This window comes from Oncorhynchus masou, chromosome 29 (genome assembly GCF_036934945.1).
Source record: "Oncorhynchus masou masou isolate Uvic2021 chromosome 29, UVic_Omas_1.1, whole genome shotgun sequence".
Classification (NCBI taxonomy): domain Eukaryota; kingdom Metazoa; phylum Chordata; class Actinopteri; order Salmoniformes; family Salmonidae; genus Oncorhynchus; species Oncorhynchus masou.
In genome coordinates this window covers 37,213,115-37,235,120 of record NC_088240.1, presented here as the reverse complement: position 1 = coordinate 37,235,120, position 22,006 = coordinate 37,213,115, and the positions used below count along the sequence as shown (strand labels likewise).

Here is a 22,006-nt window from a genome sequence, read left to right as displayed (position 1 = left end):
GGAATGACTAAAAGACCAGTGCCAGAAGATATATCAGACATTAAAAGCATATCAGACATGTATTCGGGTGCAAGGCCATGTAGTGCTTTATAAATCAATATAGATTGTGTTTAGGCTGATATAAAACTTAAGAGTAACTGACGAAATTTCATTGTTTATTTCATTTTATAAACTGGGTCATTCGAGCCCTGAATTGGCTGACAGCCGAGGTATATGTTTATTTTATTTAACCTTTTATTTAACTAGGCAAGTCAATTAAGAACAAATTCTTATTTACAATGACGGCCTAGGAACAGTTTAGGGGCAGAACGGCAGAGTTTTACCTTGTCAGCTCGGGCCAACGCTCTAACCACTAGGCTACCTGCCGCTGAAAATTATATCAGACGGTAAACCACAGGTATGACAAAACATTTGTTTTTACTGCTCTAATTACATTGGTAACCAGTTTATAATAGCAATAAGGCACCTTGGGGGTTTGTGATATATGGCCAATATACCATAGCTGTGTCCAGGCACTCCGCATTGCATCATGCAATATATCACACCCCCTCTGGCCTTAAGCAGAAAAGGGTCAGAAGATACAAAATAAATGGAGCTGCAAATCAAAGAGTAAAGTTTATAAAACAGACTTTTAAGTAACAGTGATTGCAACAATATAATTTGCATACTAAAACATGATATATACAATTCACATTTTCATATCTCAATAGCAAATAATGTATAAATGTATTTACAAGCAATATCAGTAAAACAACCTTAGATGAAAGTGGAGACCAGTACAAAAAAACTAAAATGTCCAAAATATTATAAAGGCATTCAAGGAGAGTAGGCAAGGACTATATAATAGTTCTGCTATTTTACTAACGCTTAAAGCCAAGCATCTACAACGTTATTCTTTGCATAGTATTATTACTAATGCAGTACCAAGTAGTAAAGCAGAGAAGTGCTAGTTGTCATTTTTCTTGAAAAGCATTTTTTTAATGCGGGGGACGAGGAAGACTGTGCCATCGGTGGTCTGCTGGAGGGAGTACTCGGACGGGGAGTAGGGCTTCCCTTCCTCATCCCTCACTAGACTGAACACCTCCAGGTACAGGGTGTTAAGCTCCTGCTTCATCTGCCGCAAGCTGCTGTAATTCTTGGTCTTCTCTCTCTGCAGTCGCTCCTTTTCCTCCTTCAGTGAGTCCAGGTCATACTCCAACTCCACGATGTTCTCCATCTTGCGTTTGCGGCAGTTCTGGGCAGCCACCTTATTCTTTCCCCGCCGGCGGATGTCTCTGACCAGGGCCAGCTGGGCCTCGTTGAGCTGGTGCTTGGACATCATCTCGTTGAAGTCGTCCACAGGCAGGTTGATGATCATGTCCACAGTGAAGGGGATCTGGAGGGCCTTGGCACGCTGCTCGTCTCTGGAGAGACGCTTCTCGGAGCGTCTCCTCTTCTTGTCTTTGGTGAAGGGGGGATCGTTGTGGCCAGTCTCCTCATCTGGCTCTGTCTTGCCATGTTTGGGCTTTTTGTCCTGCTGCTGAGCTGACACAGAGGGAGAAGTCTGGAAACCATCCGGTTGGAAAGACAGTGAGAACATCTCGGAGTAGTCAGACTCTGCACTCTCAGGGTTACTGTCCATCTCCTCCATGTCTGAATCGCTGTAGCCACCAAAGGATCCGTCCCCATACATCGATTTCTCAGGGGAGCTAGCATGTGGACTTGCCTCCACAGACACACCTGAGTCCGAATCTGGAAATTCTGGCATTATCTCAGTTTTGTTTCCTCTGTCAAATGCTTCTCTAGGAGAAAGGTCATGTAATTCCATTGGTGTAAAAGTAGGCTTGTGTGATATCTCTGCCAAGGAGTTACCTCCATGTCCTTGGCCACAAGGCAGGGTGACACTGGTCACTTTTGTGTTGACAATGTCTTGATAAAATACATCACAGAAAGTTGCTGCACTGAAGTTAGTATTTAGGTCTGGAGCCTTTAGGGTCATCTGATTGAGGTGGTCAAGAGGAGCCATGTTGGGAAAGCTCTCCTCAAAGGCGTTGATGAATTCAGGTGGGCAGACCTCTGCTGCATTTGACGCCACCTCTGCCAGGTTGGGCAATGGGTAGAAGCTGTAGTTTGGATCCTGCACCTCAGGGGTGGTGTTAGTGGGCAGATATCCTCCTGTCTGATCCAGTGTGTCCTTCATTTGCATATTCAGGCATTGCTGGAAAACAAGATTCAGAAGAGTCACAACAAATCCAGTAACCCATGCAGTTTATCAGTCGTCAAGATGTAACATTATAGTAAAATGCAGTATAGTACCATCACATGGACTAGCTGTTGTTCAGCGTTTACTAAGACTTTGTTTCAAACCTTTGTATTTTATTCTCAATAGTAGTTGAAACTTTGCACAGGTTCAATATTCCAAATAAATTGCGAATCCTTAATTGATCAACATCTTAGCATGAAATTTTGCACTGTACTTGTACTGTACGTAAAGTATTTTCTGGTTTGCTTCCATGCTACTACCTTCATCCACTGCTAAACATTAGAGCGCTATTTAAGTGTTACTAAGGACACAAGCAGCTCTGAGGCAACAGTGCTCTGTGGAAACCTGATCACAGTGGATTTAGCTGTATTATCTGCTTCTGCTATGTGTCCCATTCAAACACACAGGACAAAGGTGAGTAGGTTCTCTCATGCATGGCTGCTGCAATCCATGCATTCTTTGGGTGTTTTTTTACACCACTGAGCATCGTGCCATTGAGGTGGTAGAATCTGCCTATTGTACCTGCAGCTCAGGAAGGGACAAAAGCTCCATCCAGGCCTGCTCCAAATCTGGGGAGGTCCTCTGAGGGGGCTGGGAGGCTGGGAGGAGGGGTGGCTGGGTCAAAGCTGGTAGCTCACATGCCATGTTTGGGGCTGGCGCTACGGTGACGTCCAGACAGACGGAAGCGGTCTACAATAGAAAAAAAGGGGGGGAACACTGTAAAAGACCGGAACAGACATGAGATATTGTTTTTTAATTTGTTTGAGGGATATATATTTTTTAATCTAAAAGTGAATGTATTCTTACTGCCGTAGCCTCTACCAGTGGGAAGGTCTCTGCCAGCAGCTGCATACATTCATCAAATGACATGGCATCTCCGTCTTCTGTGAAGCTGACATTCTGAAGGGAAAGATTCAAAGTATATGTAACCCCTCTTGCAAAAGAATAGGTAGGAATTTGAACAGAGTGCGCTACCTAGACGAAGGTCTTCACAGATTAGTTTCTAAAGAGACAAATCCACCAATGCAAAACTACAGAGCCACCTGTTTTTCCCTAATTACACTGGATGAGGTGGTTACCTAGCTACAGCGGAGCTGCACCCAACCCAGTGCAGGGAGGGCAGTGGCCAGCCTCTGACATGACTGACAGCTGTGTGTGTACTGTACCTGTGTGACTTGACGGGATGCGGCGGTGGTGGCAGACTGCGGTGACTGGCTGCTGGGTGCAATGCGGGGCACGAACTCCCCTGTCTCCTCATCCAGCTGTAGCTGAGCCAGCAAGGCCTTCTCCTGTTCTCTCAGCAGCTGCTGCCTCTTCTCCTCCTCCTGCACCCGCTGCCGCTGCAACTCATGCTCCTTCTGACGGTGGCAGTAGTCAAACACCTCTCGCCCTGCGCCCAGGTCAATGTCCTGCCTCCACAGGATGTCGATTAGGTCCACGTCCTGCCAAGAGACAACAGGTTAGACTGGAACTCACAAAACACCATACACGAGGAGATTGTGCACTATGAACAAGGAAGTGTGTGCCTGCTGTGAAGTAGCATGGCTACTGGCTCTCGCTACAGTGCCACACCCCGTCCCTTTGGGTGTCTGTCCTACGACGACTGGCTAGAATGTAATGAGGAAGAAGCCGCCTGAATAATAGAGGAACTTCTCCATTTCCCCAGAGTTCAGTCCCCACCCACAGAGTGCATCTTAGCTGCTTTCCAGGCAGAGGAGCAAATAATAATTGAAAAGACAACAGGTCAAATGTAATATTGTTGCATCTCTCTCTGTTGTATCAGTAGCTTAGACCAAAAACGAATTACATCAATGATCACTCTGAGGAGAAAAGTTCATTCATACAGCTTGAAATGTAATGTGGTTTACTTTTTATTTGATATACCACAATGCACCACAAGGTCACTACATTCACTACTGTATTTGAAGAACCGTATTGCGTTGAGACCTGGCAATAAGAGTTTAGTACGGATATGTTCAGAGGAAGTGCTTACTGTATTCCACACTGGTGTATAGCACGTTTTATAACAAGATCATTTGGTCCTCCACTTCTACCTCACTGTGGCCGATGTTTATTAGCTTTCTGCGTGTAAATTCAGGAATGTCCAGAGATAAACTGTGCTGGTCTCCCTTGGGCCTTTTAACATCCATTACACAAACCTTATTTACAGAAGGAAGTGTTTCACAAGGGCCTTGGGAGATTGCATAAACCGAACATTAGGTCACACTGAAAGCTCTGAGCATGTGACTGTTTGTTTCTGGGTAATAAAGGCAAACTATACATTCAGAGAGATTTGGTCACATGAACAGAACAGAGAGAGGACAGAGGATATAAAGAGAGACAGATCAGATGACTAACAAAGCAGAAGTAAGTAGTGTAAAGAGGATGTGGATTTGGAACTTGATGTTATTAACACTGATCGATTTCAACTTAGCTAACTCTGTATCGTAAAAGGAATGAGCACAAGTAATTAATTTGTTACTGTGTAGACCAAATCAAGTGTTAAACATGACCATTATAAGTTCAACCCATGACCTCTTATTCAGAAATGGGTTTAATAAACAATAAACATTGGCTTTCTGTTTGTGTGCATCAGATGTGCAGTGCTGCTGACTACTTTTTAACCCTATTTGCCTTGGTCGTTACGTCAAAGCAGAAGGTCTGGTTAGGGCAATAAGTCCCACTATTAATCTTGTTCAGAGGAGTGAGTACACGCAACCATAAATTATGACTGTGGAGACTAGGAAGAATGGCCTAAACTGACCTAACAGCTGCTGGATGAAAGCAGCTTTTGTGGTCAGCCATGTTTTCTCCTTTCAAAAACAGCAGATTGAGTCCATGTGTCATGCCTTTAGCCCACACAACTATCAGTTGCAGTCTAGAAGAGTGAAGAAATCTTGAAAAGGACAATGCCTTGTTTATAGACACTTTCATCATACAGGATCAATGAATTCTGTCATAAAAGGCAAATGAACTTTATCGAGTTTCATCAACACATTTCATAATCCCTTTTGAATAAAATAAAATGACTGGAGCCACTTTAAGCTTTTCATGTTGTCAATGACACTTCAACTCCACTCATTCATGCAGAGATGAGTGATTTGTGTACATTCACAAATTACTGATCCTCCCTCTCAAAAAAGGATGATGTAACTGTGAATGGAAGATGTTGACTTCCATTGGGACCATTTTGGTAAATTGTTTGGATGAGCGACTTCACTTTTTAAACTCAGTAACTATTTTGTTATGAACTATCTTGGTGGAGTGAAGTATTTATCCACAAAATACTTGTGAAACATTCTGGTTAGTTCACTGATATTTTGCAATAGTACTTGAATGTAATAAGCTATGGGAACTGGGTATGTAAAAAGAAATGCTCATTTTCCTGGTTGATTCTGCAAGTTAGTGTAAATAAAAGCTTTTCCATTCTCAAACAACATCTCTTTGTTTGAATCCCAGACACTTTGAGTAGCTGATTTTTCATCTCAGAATGTGCAGCAACAGAATAAAAACATATTAGGGGTATAGACACCACTTTTAAAAACAAGCCGACCACCGATTCCAACAGTACAGGAATTAAGTGACAGTAAAACAACTGATTTGTGGATCTATATACATAATTCCTTGATACCTAAAAAAAAAAAAATCAAAAATTATAAAAGTTGTATATTAATTAACATACTTTTCCTTTGTCAAGGCAAATTGTTCAAAACACAATCAGATGAGTTTGGTTTTGGAATAAGGCCTTTACTCCAACACCATCTTTTTTTTTCTCCAAATGAAGAAACACATCCGGTTACAATCCTACTGCACATTCCCCAACGCAGGTTTACTCTTTAATCTAGGGGAACCTGTCGTCAATTGATTACTAGATTAACGTGTTATTAACTGTTTGTAAACCAAGGCCAGCTGCAGAACTACAACCACTTCTGGGTTATTCTAATAAAGAATAGCCTACGCATTTGTTAATTTGACACAGTTGGCCATATGTCCAGAGAACCTATGTACATAGAAAATAAAATAAATTCCAAGATTAGCTGGGACAAAGAGACGTTGTTTGAGAAAGGAAAGGGAAGAGCATTTATTTACACTAACTTGCAGAATCCACCAGGAAATGGAGCATTTATTTTTTACAAACCCAGTTCCCATGGCTTACTACATTGAAGTGCAATCGTACAATCAACTGTATATATGGAGCAAAGGTAGGCCTATGGATGCCATCTACGGGCACACAGGATGGGGCTCTAGTGGCGCATTGGGAGATTCCGACGGCCAAAAAACAAGCACACCGACATAAACATAAATGGGCTGTCTGGGGAAAACTTTCGTCATCTTGGCATATTTTTTACTTGACAATAATTTCATCATTACACATATGGATTACGATATTAAGCGGATATTCAACTGTTATTTTTCGCCCAATTGAGTTGTATGCACCGGGCAGACAACCATCCATGACTTTGCAGAAATCTCTATGAACAGACCTGTCGACTACAGCGCAGAGACGGAAATTGTAGCCTAGTGCTAGAAACGCGACTGCAAAACTACAGCACAACAAGCTCACATATGATTATGATAGGCTATAGGCTAAGAAAGCATATGTACGATTCGTTTCATTTAATTAATTAAATAATATACGGATTATTATGGAAAATGCACATTAGGTTGAATTTGACAGTTTGTTCATATCAGGTAACATGAGTGTAGGCCTTATTTCATTTCAATAGTTTGAACTATCCATTAAATAGTTTTTCGACTGTAGGCCAAGGAACATTTTATCAATATATCAACCTTGAGATGTTTTAAAAAGCCTACTGAGTTGAATATAGTAGCCAATAACAACATAATATTTACCTGTTGACTAGGATTCATTTTATGCATCTCAGTTTCCATCATAGTGGATAGTTGGCTTGTCCCTTCGTAAAGAAAAACCCAATAGGCCTATATAAAAATATATATTTGTAATCCTTCACAGAAATATAAAATGGTGGGCTATCCGAAGGCGAGGAGTCCGGCCCAGCAATGTTTTGACTATGAAGGAAATAGTGCTTCTAATCTTGTGAAAGTTTACGGAAAACCCCAAGCAGTCTGATAGCCTTGCCCACAAGTTGCGTCAGCCAGTCAAGGGCTCCGAGAGAGCTGCGCTGGGATCGTCCCACTCAACGTCCTATTGGTTCGATAAGGCCAGTTTGTGGCTGTGCTCCGGACAGCCAATGTTACATTTGCTTCACGTTTATAAACAAGTCATTTGTTATTTAACCAAAAAAATTAAAAGTGTATTCAAGAAGTGTCCAGATACATTTACATAATATCTGCCACCATGGATTCATGACACTAGAAGAGGTATTTTTGATAACAGCATCTTGGTTGACTTATGAACTAATATAAGAATTACAGTTATTACAATGTACTTACAACAGTTTTTATAACTATTGTCAGCATTGTTCCAAAATGTAAGGCACATTTACCAATTGTATCACCTTGACAGACTAAATACCCACATTTATTTAATGCAGAATGCTATATAGCTGCAGTGAATAGACTTGCAAACTGCATTTGTGTACAGGCTAGGACTATAGGTTACAATGGGAATCAAGTATGTAATGAAGAAAATAAGGATTAGAAACTGAAACTATAATACGGAACAATTGTTAGTCAACATTGATATCTGTAGTTGTCTGCAGTAGGCCCAAATCAGCTCACAGCTAATCCAACTAGGAGAGAGATGGGATGGCAACTCCTGAAAATCGATCTATTAAATAGCGACCTCTTCTGGTTTAGATGACGCCTAAGTATTTCATTCATTTGTACAGTAGCCTAACCTATACTACAGCAGGCCCCAGGCCCTCCCCTTGCACACTCTGTAGACTCAGCCACACCATTGACACAGTTGGCTTAGTATACGTTATTCAAATGTAAAACGGAGATGGTGCACAGTCATAGCCTCACATGCTTCCTTTTGCTTGAGACCCTGCAAAGACAGACTGTTGACTCAAGACCAGATGGTAGCCTCTCCTGACGCTGCTCTATGTTCACGTCCGTGGGCGTGACGTAGCGTTTGGCCGGAGCAAGGAGTTTGGGTAGCCAGGCAAATGGTAGTCTACACACGGTTTCCTTTGAAATTGACGACCAGGGTTAGATACCCAATCTATTTTTTAAAAAGCCTATGAAATATTATTTTACATAAAAGTAGGCTATAGGCTACACAATAATTTATATTTTCAAAACAATCGAAAAATTTCACATTCTCCAATATAGCCTAGTTGTATGCACACACGTTGAAAAAAATAAGAGTATCATTATATTATCCTTCCCATCATCCATAACTTGATATTTAGGTATAGGTCTTCATTATTTAAAGTAAATAAGGTATGCCTTTGCTGAAACATTATGCTGGAATATTACACTAGTTACAAGGAGATCCTTGACAGCGCCGATGTAGTATAACATTCTGACACGAGTGCAATAGGAGGTTGGGACCACATTGCAATTATAAGCAGCGTTTGAAACGTCTTGTAATGTGGTGGTCTTTAAACCACGCTCTCTGACACGTATATGTAAAGAGCCTCACTATATCTCTAGCTATGCCTTACCTATACAGTGCAGCCCACTGTCCCACTATCTGAATTCAAATGACACTACATGGATTTTTCTCTCAAGCGCGCCCACGAATACGCGTTCACGTTTGGCAGCTCCACGTCGACATTCTTCCAGCTGTGCACAGGGCTGAAGGAAGAAGAGGTGAAAGCGGCGTGAAGCCAGCTATAAGAACACTGTATGTAGGCTCCAACGAGGGACGTCAACCGTGAAATGGAGAAGAGGAAAATCTCCTGGTTTTTTTTTTTACAGTTAGTCCTGCAACAATTGTATATAGCCCACTGTTTTTTTTGTTGCATTTTATGATCTTTTTGCCCTCGTGCTGGATTGCAGCTGGCCCCCTTTAACAGCTCTCACTTCTGCCAGGTACAGTATGATCAGTTGCTTTTCTTGCTTCTTATTATAGTTTTCTCACATTTCGAATAGGAAGCTATGGCATTTCACATCTGCTAATCGAATTCCAACATCTTTTAATTCACTGTTTGATGTTGGTCTTTGTAACTTCATTGCAGTTAGCAACTCTCCAAACTTTATTTTATATAAACTTGTATGCTAAACTGAAGTGGAAAATGTAATGTTTGCCTTGTTTTACAGGTAGACCGTGTATTTATTATTTTAATTGTAAACTTCAGTCTGTGGCTTGTGGAAAAACTCAACAAATCGGCTATACATTTGCATAATGAATGTGGGTGTATTACTCCAGGAGGGAAATATTCAGCGTAAAGAAATACAGGATTTCCAAATTTGGAACCTTTAGACACGTCATCTGTTCTACATATGAAGTGTCTGAATTGTTCACTTTACAACCTTGAAGATAGTCAAAGTTGAACTGCAAAGTAAACACAAAGAAAAGCTTGATTCCCGCATACTGTATAATATTTTATGATTTAATCATTTCTGTGGTGGTGGGTTGGTGGCAGAGTGTGAGAATCAATCTAAGTTCCCAACAGCAGGCTTCTCAATCACTCTATTCTATGTTGTCTTAATAGGCTCAGAGAGTTACTGGCTTACTCTTCTAAGTTTCATTTAATGCACTTTTTTAAATCACTCAGCTGTGACTGATTCCATTTAAAAAATAAATCTCAAATCATGTTGGATTTAACTTCGGTTAGGTCTCAATATTGTGTTGAGAGAGTCGGCTTAACCTCACAATTACATATTTTCCACACTATTATGTTAAATCAAAGTGTTCACCAAGCAAGCACACCAATGGGAAATGTAGCTACTGCATTTCACTCTCTTGTTATATGTTGCAGGTGAAGGAGTGGTGAAATGGGTTGGCACAAAGGAATAGCCTACGATGTGGCACTCTGGCTTTCCAAGTAAAGTTCTGTGATACACTTCGACTCTAATTGTTTGCAGTCAGTGCATTACAGAACTTTGTTTTGGGAGTTAATGCTCCGGCCTGCGGGAAACAAACCTACCATCTGGAGAGTGGAACCATTATTTCACATGCCACTTGCAGACTGCAAAAGGGAGAATAAAGTTTTTATTTTGACAATGACTCATGAGTTTTCACCAACTTTTGTAGTATGTATCTGCTTATAAGTAAACACGCACTTGGTCTATTGGTATCAGAGTGAAATGTCTGAACTATTAATGAAAAATGGACTCCCAGAAAGCCATGGTAGAGTGTTACATAATTTTCTATAGGACGATAGTGGGCCATATGGAGACTCCAGTCATACCTCACTATCACTTGGTCATGTGACTCAATGGACGTGAGAAGGAAAGATAAACAACAGCAGTTGAAATGTTCAAACCTCATTTTCACTGTCCTGGGTCATACAATGTAGTGGTCAAACATCTCATAACCATATCAAACCCATAAACATGAATGTCCCAATTCAGATACTTTTTTCTTCATCATTTTCTGTTGAGTATTGACATTGTGTCATGCGTATGCTAGATAATTGTCTGTTGTATCATTCATTGTTGGAATGTAAGTCTGAATAAAACTATTTCAGAGATGTACATTGAGTGGACAAAATATTATGAACACCTGCACTTTCCATGACATAGACAGACCAGGTTAATACAGTTGACAGCTATGATCCCTTATTGATGTCACTTGCTAAATCCACCTCAATCAGTGTACATGAAGGGGAGGAGACAGGATAAATATGGAGTTTGAAGCCTTGAGACAATTGAGGCATGGATTGTGTATGTGTGGCATTCAGAGGATGAATGGGCAAGACAAAATATGTAACTGCCTTTGAACGGGGTATGGTACTAGGTGCCAGGTGCACCGTTTTGAGTGTCAAGAACAGCAACGCTGCTGTGTTTTTCACTCAACAGTTTCCGTTTATCAAGAATGGTCCACCACCCAAAGAACATCCAGCAAACTTGACAAAACTGTGGGAAGTATTGGAGTCAACATGGGCCAGCATCCCTGTGGAAAGCTTTTGACATCTTGTAGAGTCCATGCTCAATGAATTGAGGCTGTTCTGGGGGGGGGGGGGTTATATGTATTATGGTTCTTTCAAATCAAAGCTTTCGATAACATCAACAAATAGAAGACAGAGAAGAAAATATAAAAATACCTTAAAGTGCAATAAAATCAATGGCTCCTTCAAAGGGCACATATTTGTTAGTCTTAAAGACACATGCATAGATTTAAACACTACACCAACATGGCATATTTTGGTTCCCATTCAATATGATCACTGTCTTAAAATGAACCCTATTTTTTCTGTATTTTTAAAGTTTATTCATGGTCTAATATTTAGAGAGCTGGGGTGTATTCAATACGTCTTGCAATTGAAACAGTTTACCGTTTAAGAACCAAACAGAAGCAAACAGAGCAATAGAACAAAACAGGGAGTGACCTACTTGAATTTGTCCAATAAATACAAATTTTTGTTGCAAAACGTTTTCAGTTTGGACTAAATGGTTCCTGTTGCAAACCCTTTTGCGACAGACAAAACATTTTGCAACAGAATCGGGGTAATGAATACACCCCTGGATTCTGTGGTAAACTGTAAAGTCAAATCTGTTAAAGAGAAAGGCATACATTTTCCATTAATTAAAGGCTCACTGTAATTTCTGTATCCAGCAACAGTCTGACCCTGCAACTTTGTTTGTAAGGCTGATGGGGCTGGGGGAAATGTAACTACAGTCAAATTCATACCAGACTATGAATTCAACTGACAGTCCAGATCAACATGATTATTTTTAACATATTTTGATTGTAGGTATATGCTACAATACTTACCATGGAGTAATAAATTACAACCTGGGAGGGGTTGCAATTTATTATTCCAATACAAACAGATTATTGCACAACAGTGACTGTAGCTTTATAAGTAGCAATTCCATTGGTTACAGTAACAGCATGAACTTTACAAAAAGCATGTGATCAAAGGTCATGCAGTTTCGAGGAAATCGCCTTATGGTCGCTGCAGTTGCTTCTCTCCAGCTGCACTATGCAGCTATCACCTGCATTGTGGGAGGCACTATTTGTCCTCCAATCATTTGGGTGTTTTGTTTGACCCAAGTAAACGTGGCCAAATACCTGACTGAAACAGCAACCAACTTGTGCAATTCTAAAGCTACAGGGGATACAAATGAAAAGTGATATTTGAGACCCCGCTCTAACCAATGAATTGTACACACATTTTTCCAGTTGTGAGTGTGTGATATGGGGATATAGAAACGTTTAGACAACAGACAAACTATTATAAACAATAGCAGCTATGTTGACGCTGCCATGTCGATCTGAGCCTTGCTGTTGCAAAACCATTAAAGTGTCAGACTTGTGGCTGTTACAGATGCCCCTCCCCCGACGTCACTCTACAGTCGTCTTCGTTAGGCTTACTGCTCGAACACACACATTCTATCCCTATGCTGACCTCTGACAGCTGCCTCTCCCTGCACAAACACGGAAGCAGCATGGCGTCAGACAGCAACAGCTCCGAGAGCCAACGAATTGCACAGCAAAGATTGAGGATAATTGCCGGGCATTTACAGAAACATAAGGACGACGACTCGGGAACTATCGCAACTGAATGCAAAGCTGAAGCGAATAAAGGGACGGTGCCGAGAAAGAGGTAGGACTTGGCGGTGGTGATGCGATAGCAGTGGATGGAGGATGGCTACGCTGAAATGCTAGCTGGTAGCTAAAAGTGATTGTCATACAGTATGAAACAGCTGTCATGCATTTCCTTGTTATTAAAACACCATATTGGTGTCTTTTACAAACGGAGAGGACCTCCTCGGCATATGATTATTCATACATTTCCGATTTCATTTAACTAAGGAAATTAGCCAGTTATATGTGCGCCAACGTTAATGGTCCTCAAACAAAGTGTTCATTCATCGAAGAAGTGGGTGCGGCGGGACTGTAAATTCTATCCAACTCTTTTTAATTGTTGTTGTTCTAGGCTGCTTAGAATGTGTTATAGGAATGTTTGATATTGAGTTGAGGTCAATCCTACATCATTTCCTGTACCATTTTGTCATAACTTGCCAACGTTATGTGAGCACCGCTAGCCACTCGCAATGACAGTGGGCAGCTGGAGTTTATGTAAAACTACAAGATCAGCTTGCCAACATTTCAAACTATTTCAAGGTAGCCTATTCCATTTCACATCTATATTGTTAACTATAGCTTAATAGGCTACTGGCATTGTTTTGATACTGACACTATTCTGAACAACTAGGGCAATCTCAGCTCTGTTTGACTGACATGACCAGAATTCGACGCTACATTCTTGAGCAGGAAACAAGTGGTCATTACGATGGTGAAAGTTATATATGTAGTCTTATAATCTATTTTTATCTTGAGGTTGTTTTTACAGATTTAGTTGGGATTTAGGTGTGGGACACCCTCTCCCAGTCAACACAATTGACAGAAGTCAGAATGGGATAAAGTTCACCAGTAAAACTTTCTGCCTAAAACTTGGATCTGATTGGCCAAGACCTGTGGTGGTCTGACTCTCAATTCCTTTTGAGGCGAGTGGGCTGTTCAGCTTTCAAAATCGTGCTGTAGTGACATCTAGTGTCAGATATGTTTAAGCGACAAGGATGACTAGAGGACACTTTCATATTTATACAGAACAAAAATATAAACTTAACATGTAAAGTGTTGGTCCCATTTTTCATAAGCTGAAATAAAACATCTCAGAAATGTTCCATATGCAACAAAAACCTTATTTCTCTCATTCTTTGAACAAATTTGTTAGTGAGCATTTCTCATTTGCCAAGGGTGCTGAGGAGTATTTATGTCTGTAATAAAGCCCTTTTGATGGAAAAAAAACTAATTCTGATTGGCTGGACTTGACTCCACAGTGGGTGGTCCTGTGGCTGCACGCCTTCTCAGTCATGTGAAATCCATAGATTAGGGCCTAATGAATTTATTTCAATTGACTGATTTCCTTATATGAACTGTAACTCAGTCAAATCTTTGAAATTGTTGCATTTTACATTTTTGATTTTCCGGTTTGGTGGAATCTTTCTCTCTATTACCCAATGGATGGTCATTTTCGTGCTGGTTCATGGACACTATTGTTTGAGCTATGACAATAAATAAAACATAAGCTATCCCTATTTCCCTCGTTTGAGTGCTCCCCTTCCACCATTATCCAAATTAGAAATAATTTTGTGGACCACTTGCATTATTATCAGTACACATAAATGTAACCTCGCTGAATTTGCCTAAATTGTCTGGAATTGCACTTGGGTTGTTCCATGTCATTTCAGCAAGCAATGGCACCCACCATCTCAGATTGTTTTGAAATGGTTTCTGCAGTTAGAAAAATATAAAGATAAGCATTCCTGTAACAACATTATGTTGAAATATAATTTGACCTCTGGTAAATTTAAGCTAGATGGCCCTTTTTTAAATTTATAGTATTCAGACAATATGCAATAAATATAGCTGTATACGGCCATATCGTAGGAATGGCGTGGGAGGGGATATATGCTGTTTTACAGGCTCCTAACAAATTGTTCTATTTTGTTTTTTTTCTGCTTTGTTTGTAACTTATTTTGTACATAATGTTGATACTACTGTCTCTTATGACCGAAAAGAGCTTCTATCAGAACAGCAGTTACTTACCTTGAACTGGACAAATACTTTTTTTTAATGAGAGTGACTCAAATGATATAATGTTGCTCCCAGACAAGGCCCAAATCCCCATCATTCACATAAAGAAAAGGAGATCAAGGTGCCTTGTTTGAATTCATTGGCAAGTCGGTAATCCACCTCTACCATCCATTCTATTAGCCAACGTGCAATCACTGGAAAATAAACTGGATGAGCTCGGTTCGAGACAATCCTGCCAATGACACGGATTATATACAGTTGGCTGGGTTTTCTGTGCATTGACAGAACAGCTACATCCGGTAAGACAAGGAGTGGGGGTGTGTTTATTTGTCAATAATAGCTGGTGCATGATGTCTAATATTAAGGTAGTCTCGAGCTATTGCTTGCCTGAGGTAGAGTAGCTCATGATAAGCTGCAGACCACACTATCTACGAAGAGAGATTTCATCTATATTTTTTTGTAGCCGTCTATTTACGACTACAAACCGACGCTGGCACTAAGACCGCACTCAACAAGCTGTAGTAATCAAGAAAATACTAATCTAGAATTGACGCTCCTAATGGCCAGGGAATTTAATTCAGGCAAATTTAAATCCGTTTTTCCTAATTTCTACCAGAATGTCACGCACAATCAGAGGGAAAAAAACTCTAGACTACCTTTGCTCCACACACAGAGACGTGTACAAAGCTCTTCCTCGCCCTCCATTTGGAAAATCTTGATAACTCTCACCTCCTGATAACAAGCAGGAAGTACAACTGACTCGCTCAATATAGAAGTGGTCAAATGACGTAGATGCTACGCTACAGGACTGTTTTGCTAGCACAGACTGGAATAGGTTCCGGGATTCATACAAATGGCATTGAGGAGTATACCACCTCAGTCACCTGCTTCATTAAGTGCATTGATGACATCGTCCCCACAGTGACTGTACGTACATATCCCAACTAGAAGCCATGGATTACTGGTGACATCCCCACCGAGCTAAAGGCTAGTGCTGCCACTTTCAAGGAGCGGGACACTAACCCGGACACTTATAAGAAATACCACTATGCCCTCAGACGAACCATCAAACAGGCAAAGTGTCAATACAGGACTAAGGTTGAATCCTACTACACCGGCTCTGGCGCTCGTCTGATGTGGCAGGGCTTGCAAACTATTACATACTACAAAGAGAATCCCAGCTGTGCGCTGCTCAGTGATCACGCTCTCCATAGCCGATGTGAGCAAGACCTTTAAACAGGTCATCATTCACAAAGCCGCGGGGCCAGATGGATTACCAGAATGTATACTCGGAGCATGCGCGGACCAACTGGCAAGTATAATTTTCAACCTCTCCCGAATCGGGTTTGTAATACCTACATGTTTCAAGCAGACCACCATAGTCCCTGTGACAAGAAAACAAATGTAACCTGCCTAAATGACTACCGCCCCATAGCACCCACGTCAGTAGCCATGAAGTGCTTTGAAAGTCTGGTCATGGCTCACAACACTATCATCCCGGAAACCGTAGACCCACTCCAATTCACATACCGCCCCAACAGATCCACAGATGGTACAATCGCAATCGCACTCCACATTGCCCTATCCCACCTGGACAAAAGGAACACCTATGTGAGAATGCTGTTCATTCACGACAGCTCAGCGTTCAACACCATAGTGCCCACAAAGCTCATCACTAAATTAAAGACCCTGGGACTAAACACCTCCCTCTGCTACTGGATCATGGGCTGCCCCCAGGTGGTAAGCGTAGGCAACAATACATCTGCCACACTGATCCTCAACACGGGGCCCCTCGGGTGTGTGATTTGTCCCCTCCTGTACTTCCTGTTCACCCACAACTGCGTGGCCAAGCATGGCTCCAACACCATTATCAAGTTTGCTGATGACACAACAGTGGTAGGTATAATCACCGACAGCGATGAGACCGCCTATAGGGAGGAGGTCAGAGACCTGGCAGTGTGGTGCCAGGATAACAACCTCTCCCTCAACGTGAGCAAGACAAAGGTGATCATGGATGACAGGAAAAGGAGGGCTGAACACTCTCCCATTCACATCAACGGGGCTGTAGTGGAGCTGGTCGAGAGTTTCAAGTTCATTGGTCTCCACATCACCAACAAACTCATGGTCCAAACACACCAAGAAAGTCGTGAAGAGGGCACGACAACGCCTTTTCCCCCTCAGGAGACTGAGAAGATTTGGCATGGGTCCCCAGATCTTTAAAAAGGTCTACAGCTGCACCGTCGAGAGCATCCTGCCCGGTTGCATCACCGTCTGGTATGGCAACTGCTCGGCATCCGACCTTAAGGCGCTACAGAGGGTAGTGCATACAGACCAGTACATCACTTGGGCCAAGCTTCCTGCCATTCAGGACCTATATACTAGGCGGTGTCAGAGGAGGGCCCAAAAAAGTGTTAAGACTCCAGTCACCCAAGTCACTGTTCTCTCTGCTACTGCACGGCAAGTGGTACCAGAGTGCCAAGTCTAGGTCCAAAAAGCTCATTATCTGCCTCTACCCCCTGTATATTGTCTCATTATTGTTTTTTAATTTTTTTAATTATGTATGAAAATATTTTATTACATTAAAGAAACTGAGAATTTAACAAATAGCAGAAACAGCACCACCTTGTGGTCATAACCTGGTAATATCAACCAAGCAACTTAAATAAAGAAAAAATTCAGAACAGGGCTAAATAACCATCACCAAATTCACTGAGAATCCATTACATGGTGTAAAGAAACAATTCTCCTAGCTGTAGCTTCATAGCACTTGTCAGACATAGAGAACTGATACTGTATACTGGCCGTTGGGGTGGGCTTGGTTTGTGTGGTCCATGGGTGTCTTTTGACTTCAAGTCTTAATCATTGTTAAGAGGTTTGGTCCAAACTGGATATTGGTTACTATATTTATAGAATTTTATATGAATCCTATAAATTGAAATCGCCAATTTGTGAGCAATCAATTAGCGTAATTTCTTTGAGTTTAAAAAGTTTTTCAACAAAACAATGTTGCAGGAATGCAATCTGAGATGGTGGGTGTCATACCTCTTTCCTGTGCTTTTTGAGGTGGAACGACCCACTTTTCACTGGAGTGTAGGAATGTTGTACACTTCAAAGCTGGGCTACTGGTTTTTCTACTGCTGGAATGTCATTCTGGAGTTGACTTTCAACCTATACCTTTTGGGCACGTTGTTTCAAAAGGCGTTTTAAGGCCAGTCCTTTTAATAACAGTCAGACCTTTTGTCTCTTTCTGTTGGAATAACTTGAGTGCAGACACAAAATGAGGCTACCAATTTAATAAGGTGTTGAACTAGCCTAATGTTTCTGGTGATCAGCATTTTCTTATGCTGTGTGTAATATTTATTACAGTACTTTCAAAAGATTCCCCCAGCTCTCTTAGGATTAATGTTAGCTAAGGGACAGAGACCAGACCACTGTTGCTTCCATTTAATTGCACAATAAATTCATTAACCTCTGGACAGCCGTATTCGGCTGCTTGTTGATGCGTGGAGTTGTGTCATCGTCCAGTGTGATGACAGGAGATCACACAGACTGGCATGGAGAGTATGTCTGTCTCGTTTCTCAGGCTCCTCATAATTTACACTGCCTGGCTGTTTTGGCAGGCATTCATCATGGTTTTACTCCACTACGTTAGCATCCCATCACGTGTACCAACGTGATTCATGGGTCCCTTCTTGGAGTTGTGGGCCTATTTCATCTGTCTGCTGGGGAAATCTTGAATCCTGTCGTATTTATAACTCAGTGATTTCTGAAAAGGATTCCCTTAGGATGAGCATAGTGATTTAACACCGAAGAAGCACATTACTGAACTGTCAGAGCTCAATTATGTAGTAGATATTGAGATACAATTCCTCGGTGCTCAACCCTGTTTCTTGTGTCCTCTTCCATGATTATCATTAGGCCTATGACGACGATGTTCCTTCCTTGGAAAATAATTTTAGGAGAATATCCGGTTGTTGGACATGCCTTTGGTAATGCCCTTCTATGATATGCATCATGATGCTTCTCCGTGGAGTGTTATTGTTGAAGGGAATGTACTTAACGACCTGAGATCTAAGCCACACCCTGTCTGATTGCTGTTGATGATAGTGTTTGAGATGAATAGGTTTTCTTCCCCAAAGTTACTTTGCCACCGGCTTTTCACTGTTACCCCTATATGCATTTAGTAGTGGCGCACCACTGCTGCTAAATTGTGGCCGTCGCCCACCCACCGCTGACTCTGCCACCGCTGCTGATAAAACAAATCCTAGTGGGAAACACTGCCTGTGGTTGGCTGTGTGCAGTACACATGGGAAGGTCATCTGTCAGGGGTTACGCCAAGGTGCGACTGCAGCCTCCCATACTGCAAATATGGTTACTGATAGCCATGTGGAAAGCCCATTGAATAACTGATAGCAAAACGAGGGAACTAGGACATTTATCCATCGCAACAGTTTAATAAGTGGCAAATAAACCACTTTTTCAACTACTACTATCCTGTTTGCAACAGGATGTCACGTATGGACAGTCTGACATTTTCATGAGGTGCAAGGCCAAGGCCTTCTAAAAGTGCTTCCGTGTATTGTCTTCCTGCCTTGAGGTTTTTGTCCTGTGTCCTCCTTTGACCTCAGACAGCATTAGTACAGTATTAGATGCTGCTACAATAACAATGAAACTGACTTCAACTGTTTGTTTCCCAAGGCAGGAGATTATGAAGTGGAATGGCTGGGGGTACAGTGACTCCAAATTCCTCTTCAATAAGAAGGGTCAAGCAGAATTCACAGGCAAAAGGTACAGTATACTGTCCCCAACATTTGCAACCAATTTTTTTTTTATTCTCATGAAGAACATGATGATATGTATTATGATCTGTAAATATGAATGTATCTATTATTCAGTGATGGAATTCTCAATCTGGATTGCACTCTCCACTCCACAACATACAGTTGAAGTCGGAAGTTTACATACATTTAAGATGGAGGCATTAAAACTGTTTTTTTCAACCACTCCACAAATGTATTGTTAACAAACTATAGTTTTGGGAAGTCGGTTAGTACATCTACTTTGCATGACACAAGTCATTTTTACAACAATTGTTTACAGACAGATTATTTTACTGTATCACAATTCCAGTGGGTCAGAAGTTTACATACACTAAGTTGACTGTGCCTTTTAAACCACTTGGAAAATTCCAGAAAATGATGTCATGGCTTTAGAAGCTTCAGATAGGCTAATTGACATAATTTGAGTCAATTGGAGGTGTACCTGTGGATGTATTTCAAGGGCTACCTTCAAACTCAGTGCCTCTTTGCTTGGCATCATGGGAAAATCAAAAGAAATCAGCCAAGACCTCAGAAAAACAATTGTAGACCTCCACAAGTCTGGTTCATCCTTGGGAACAATTTCCAAATGCTTGAAGGTACCACGTTCATCTGTACAAACAATAGTATATACACCATGGGACCATGCAGCCGTCATACTGCTCAGGAAGGAGACGCATTCTGTCTCTTAGAGATGAACGTACTTTGGTGCGAAAAGTGCAAGTCAATCCCAGAACAACAGCAAAGGACCTTGTGAAGATGCTGGAGGAAACCGGAACGAAAGTATCTATATCCACAGTAAAACAAGTCCATTATCGGGCATAACCTGAAAGGCTGCTCAGCAAGGAAGAAGCCACTGCTCCAGAACTGCCATTAAAAAGCCAGACTACGGTTTGCAACTGCACATGGGGACAAAGATCATACTTTTTGGAGAAATATCCTCTGGTCTGATGAAACAAAAATAGAACTGTTTTGCCATAATGACCATCGTTATGTTTGGAGCAAAAAGGGGGAGGCTTGCAAGCTGAAGAACACCATCGCAACCGTGAAGCACGGGTGGTGGCAGCATCATGTTGTGGGGGTGCTTTGCTGCGGAAGGGACTGGTGCACTTCACAAAATGGATGGCATCATGTGGATGGAAAATTATGTGGATATATTGAAGCAACATCTCAAGACATCAATCAGGAAGTTAAAGCTTGGTCGCAAATGGCTCTTAAAAATGGACAATGACCCCAAGCATACTTCCAAAGTTGTGGCAAAATGGCTTAAGGACAACAAAGTTAAGGTATTGGAGTGGTCATCACAAAGTCCTGACCTCAATCTCATAGAAAATTTGTGGGCAGAACAGAAAAAGCGTGTGCGAGCAAGGAGGCCTACAAACCTGACTCCGTTACACCAGTTCTGTCAGGAGGAATGGGCCAAAATTCACCCAACTTATTGTGGGACGCTTGTGGAAGGCTACCCAAAACGTTTGACCCAAGTTAAACAATTAAAGGCAATGCTACCAAAGACTAATTGAGTGTATGTAAACTTCTGACCCACTGGGAATGTGATGAAAGAAATAAAAGCTGAAATAAATCAATCTCTCTACTATTATTCTGACATTTCACATTCTTAAAATAAAGTGGTGATCCTAACTGGCCTAAGACAGGGGATTTGTACTAGGATTAAATATCAGAAATGGTGAAAAACTGAGTTTAAATGCATTTGACTAAGGTGTATGTTAACTTCCTGACTTCAACTGTAAAACCTTCCCCTCCTTGGGTCGTCACTAGTTACCAGAGCCACAAAGTCATAAACCCAGCCTATTTCTACAATTTCTCTTTTGAAAATGTGATTTTTAACCCTAACAATAACCACACTGCTAACCTTATGCCCAACCTTAAATTAAGACCCAAAAGCACATTTGTGTGGTCATGAATTTTTACGATATAGACAAGTTTGATATTGTGGCTGTGCTATCTAGTGGAAACCTCCTCGAGATCCTAATTTAGAGTGGGGTGCTAGTGCCATCTAGTGGCTGGTATCTGTATCCTGCATATCTTGCCTCAATTCAGTCCCAGACACAAGAGGTCAATTTAGTGTGATTATCAGTGATTTGAAATTCCCAGTTGGAAACTCGGATCATTACCTTGAATAGAATATTTGTACTTCTTCCCATTGACCATAGATAGGCTAACTGGGTTTTTTAGTTCTGTGTCTGCCAACAGTTCTCATGGTTGAATGTGTGCAATATAACATTTGAAGAAATATGCCGAGTGCTGTCGGAAATGATTACTTTGAATCTCAGTGGATGTAGAGAT

The 22,006-nt window shown here is 41.3% G+C and overlaps 2 protein-coding genes and 1 long non-coding RNA gene across 3 annotated transcripts in view; 2 read left to right on the top strand and 1 right to left on the bottom strand.

The window, feature by feature from the left end:
• Positions 1–602: 602 nt before the first annotated feature.
• Positions 603–7,310, bottom strand: LOC135519490 (nuclear factor erythroid 2-related factor 2-like). Its single transcript, XM_064944721.1, has 5 exons — positions 7,097–7,310; positions 3,409–3,684; positions 3,050–3,142; positions 2,765–2,932; positions 603–2,197 (listed from the first exon to the last, which is right to left on the bottom strand). The coding sequence occupies exons 1-5, from the start codon at positions 7,136–7,138 to the stop codon at positions 947–949; spliced, it is 1,830 nt and encodes a 609-aa protein (XP_064800793.1). The 5' UTR covers positions 7,139–7,310; the 3' UTR covers positions 603–946.
• Positions 7,311–8,941: 1,631 nt separating this feature from the next.
• On the top strand, positions 8,942–10,813 carry LOC135521165 (uncharacterized). Its single transcript, XR_010452501.1, has 2 exons — positions 8,942–9,205; positions 10,096–10,813. It is a non-coding gene; the product is annotated as an uncharacterized LOC135521165 (long non-coding RNA).
• A 1,848-nt stretch (positions 10,814–12,661) lies between these two features.
• The window catches only part of LOC135519489 (alkyldihydroxyacetonephosphate synthase, peroxisomal-like), a 53,750-nt gene continuing 44,405 nt past the window's right edge, over positions 12,662–22,006 (top strand). Inside the window, exons 1-2 of the mRNA XM_064944720.1 lie at positions 12,662–12,888; positions 19,584–19,673. Of these exons, the coding sequence (XP_064800792.1) occupies positions 12,683–12,888; positions 19,584–19,673 (296 nt within the window). The 5' untranslated portion in view covers positions 12,662–12,682. The remainder of the gene's footprint in view (positions 12,889–19,583; positions 19,674–22,006) is intronic.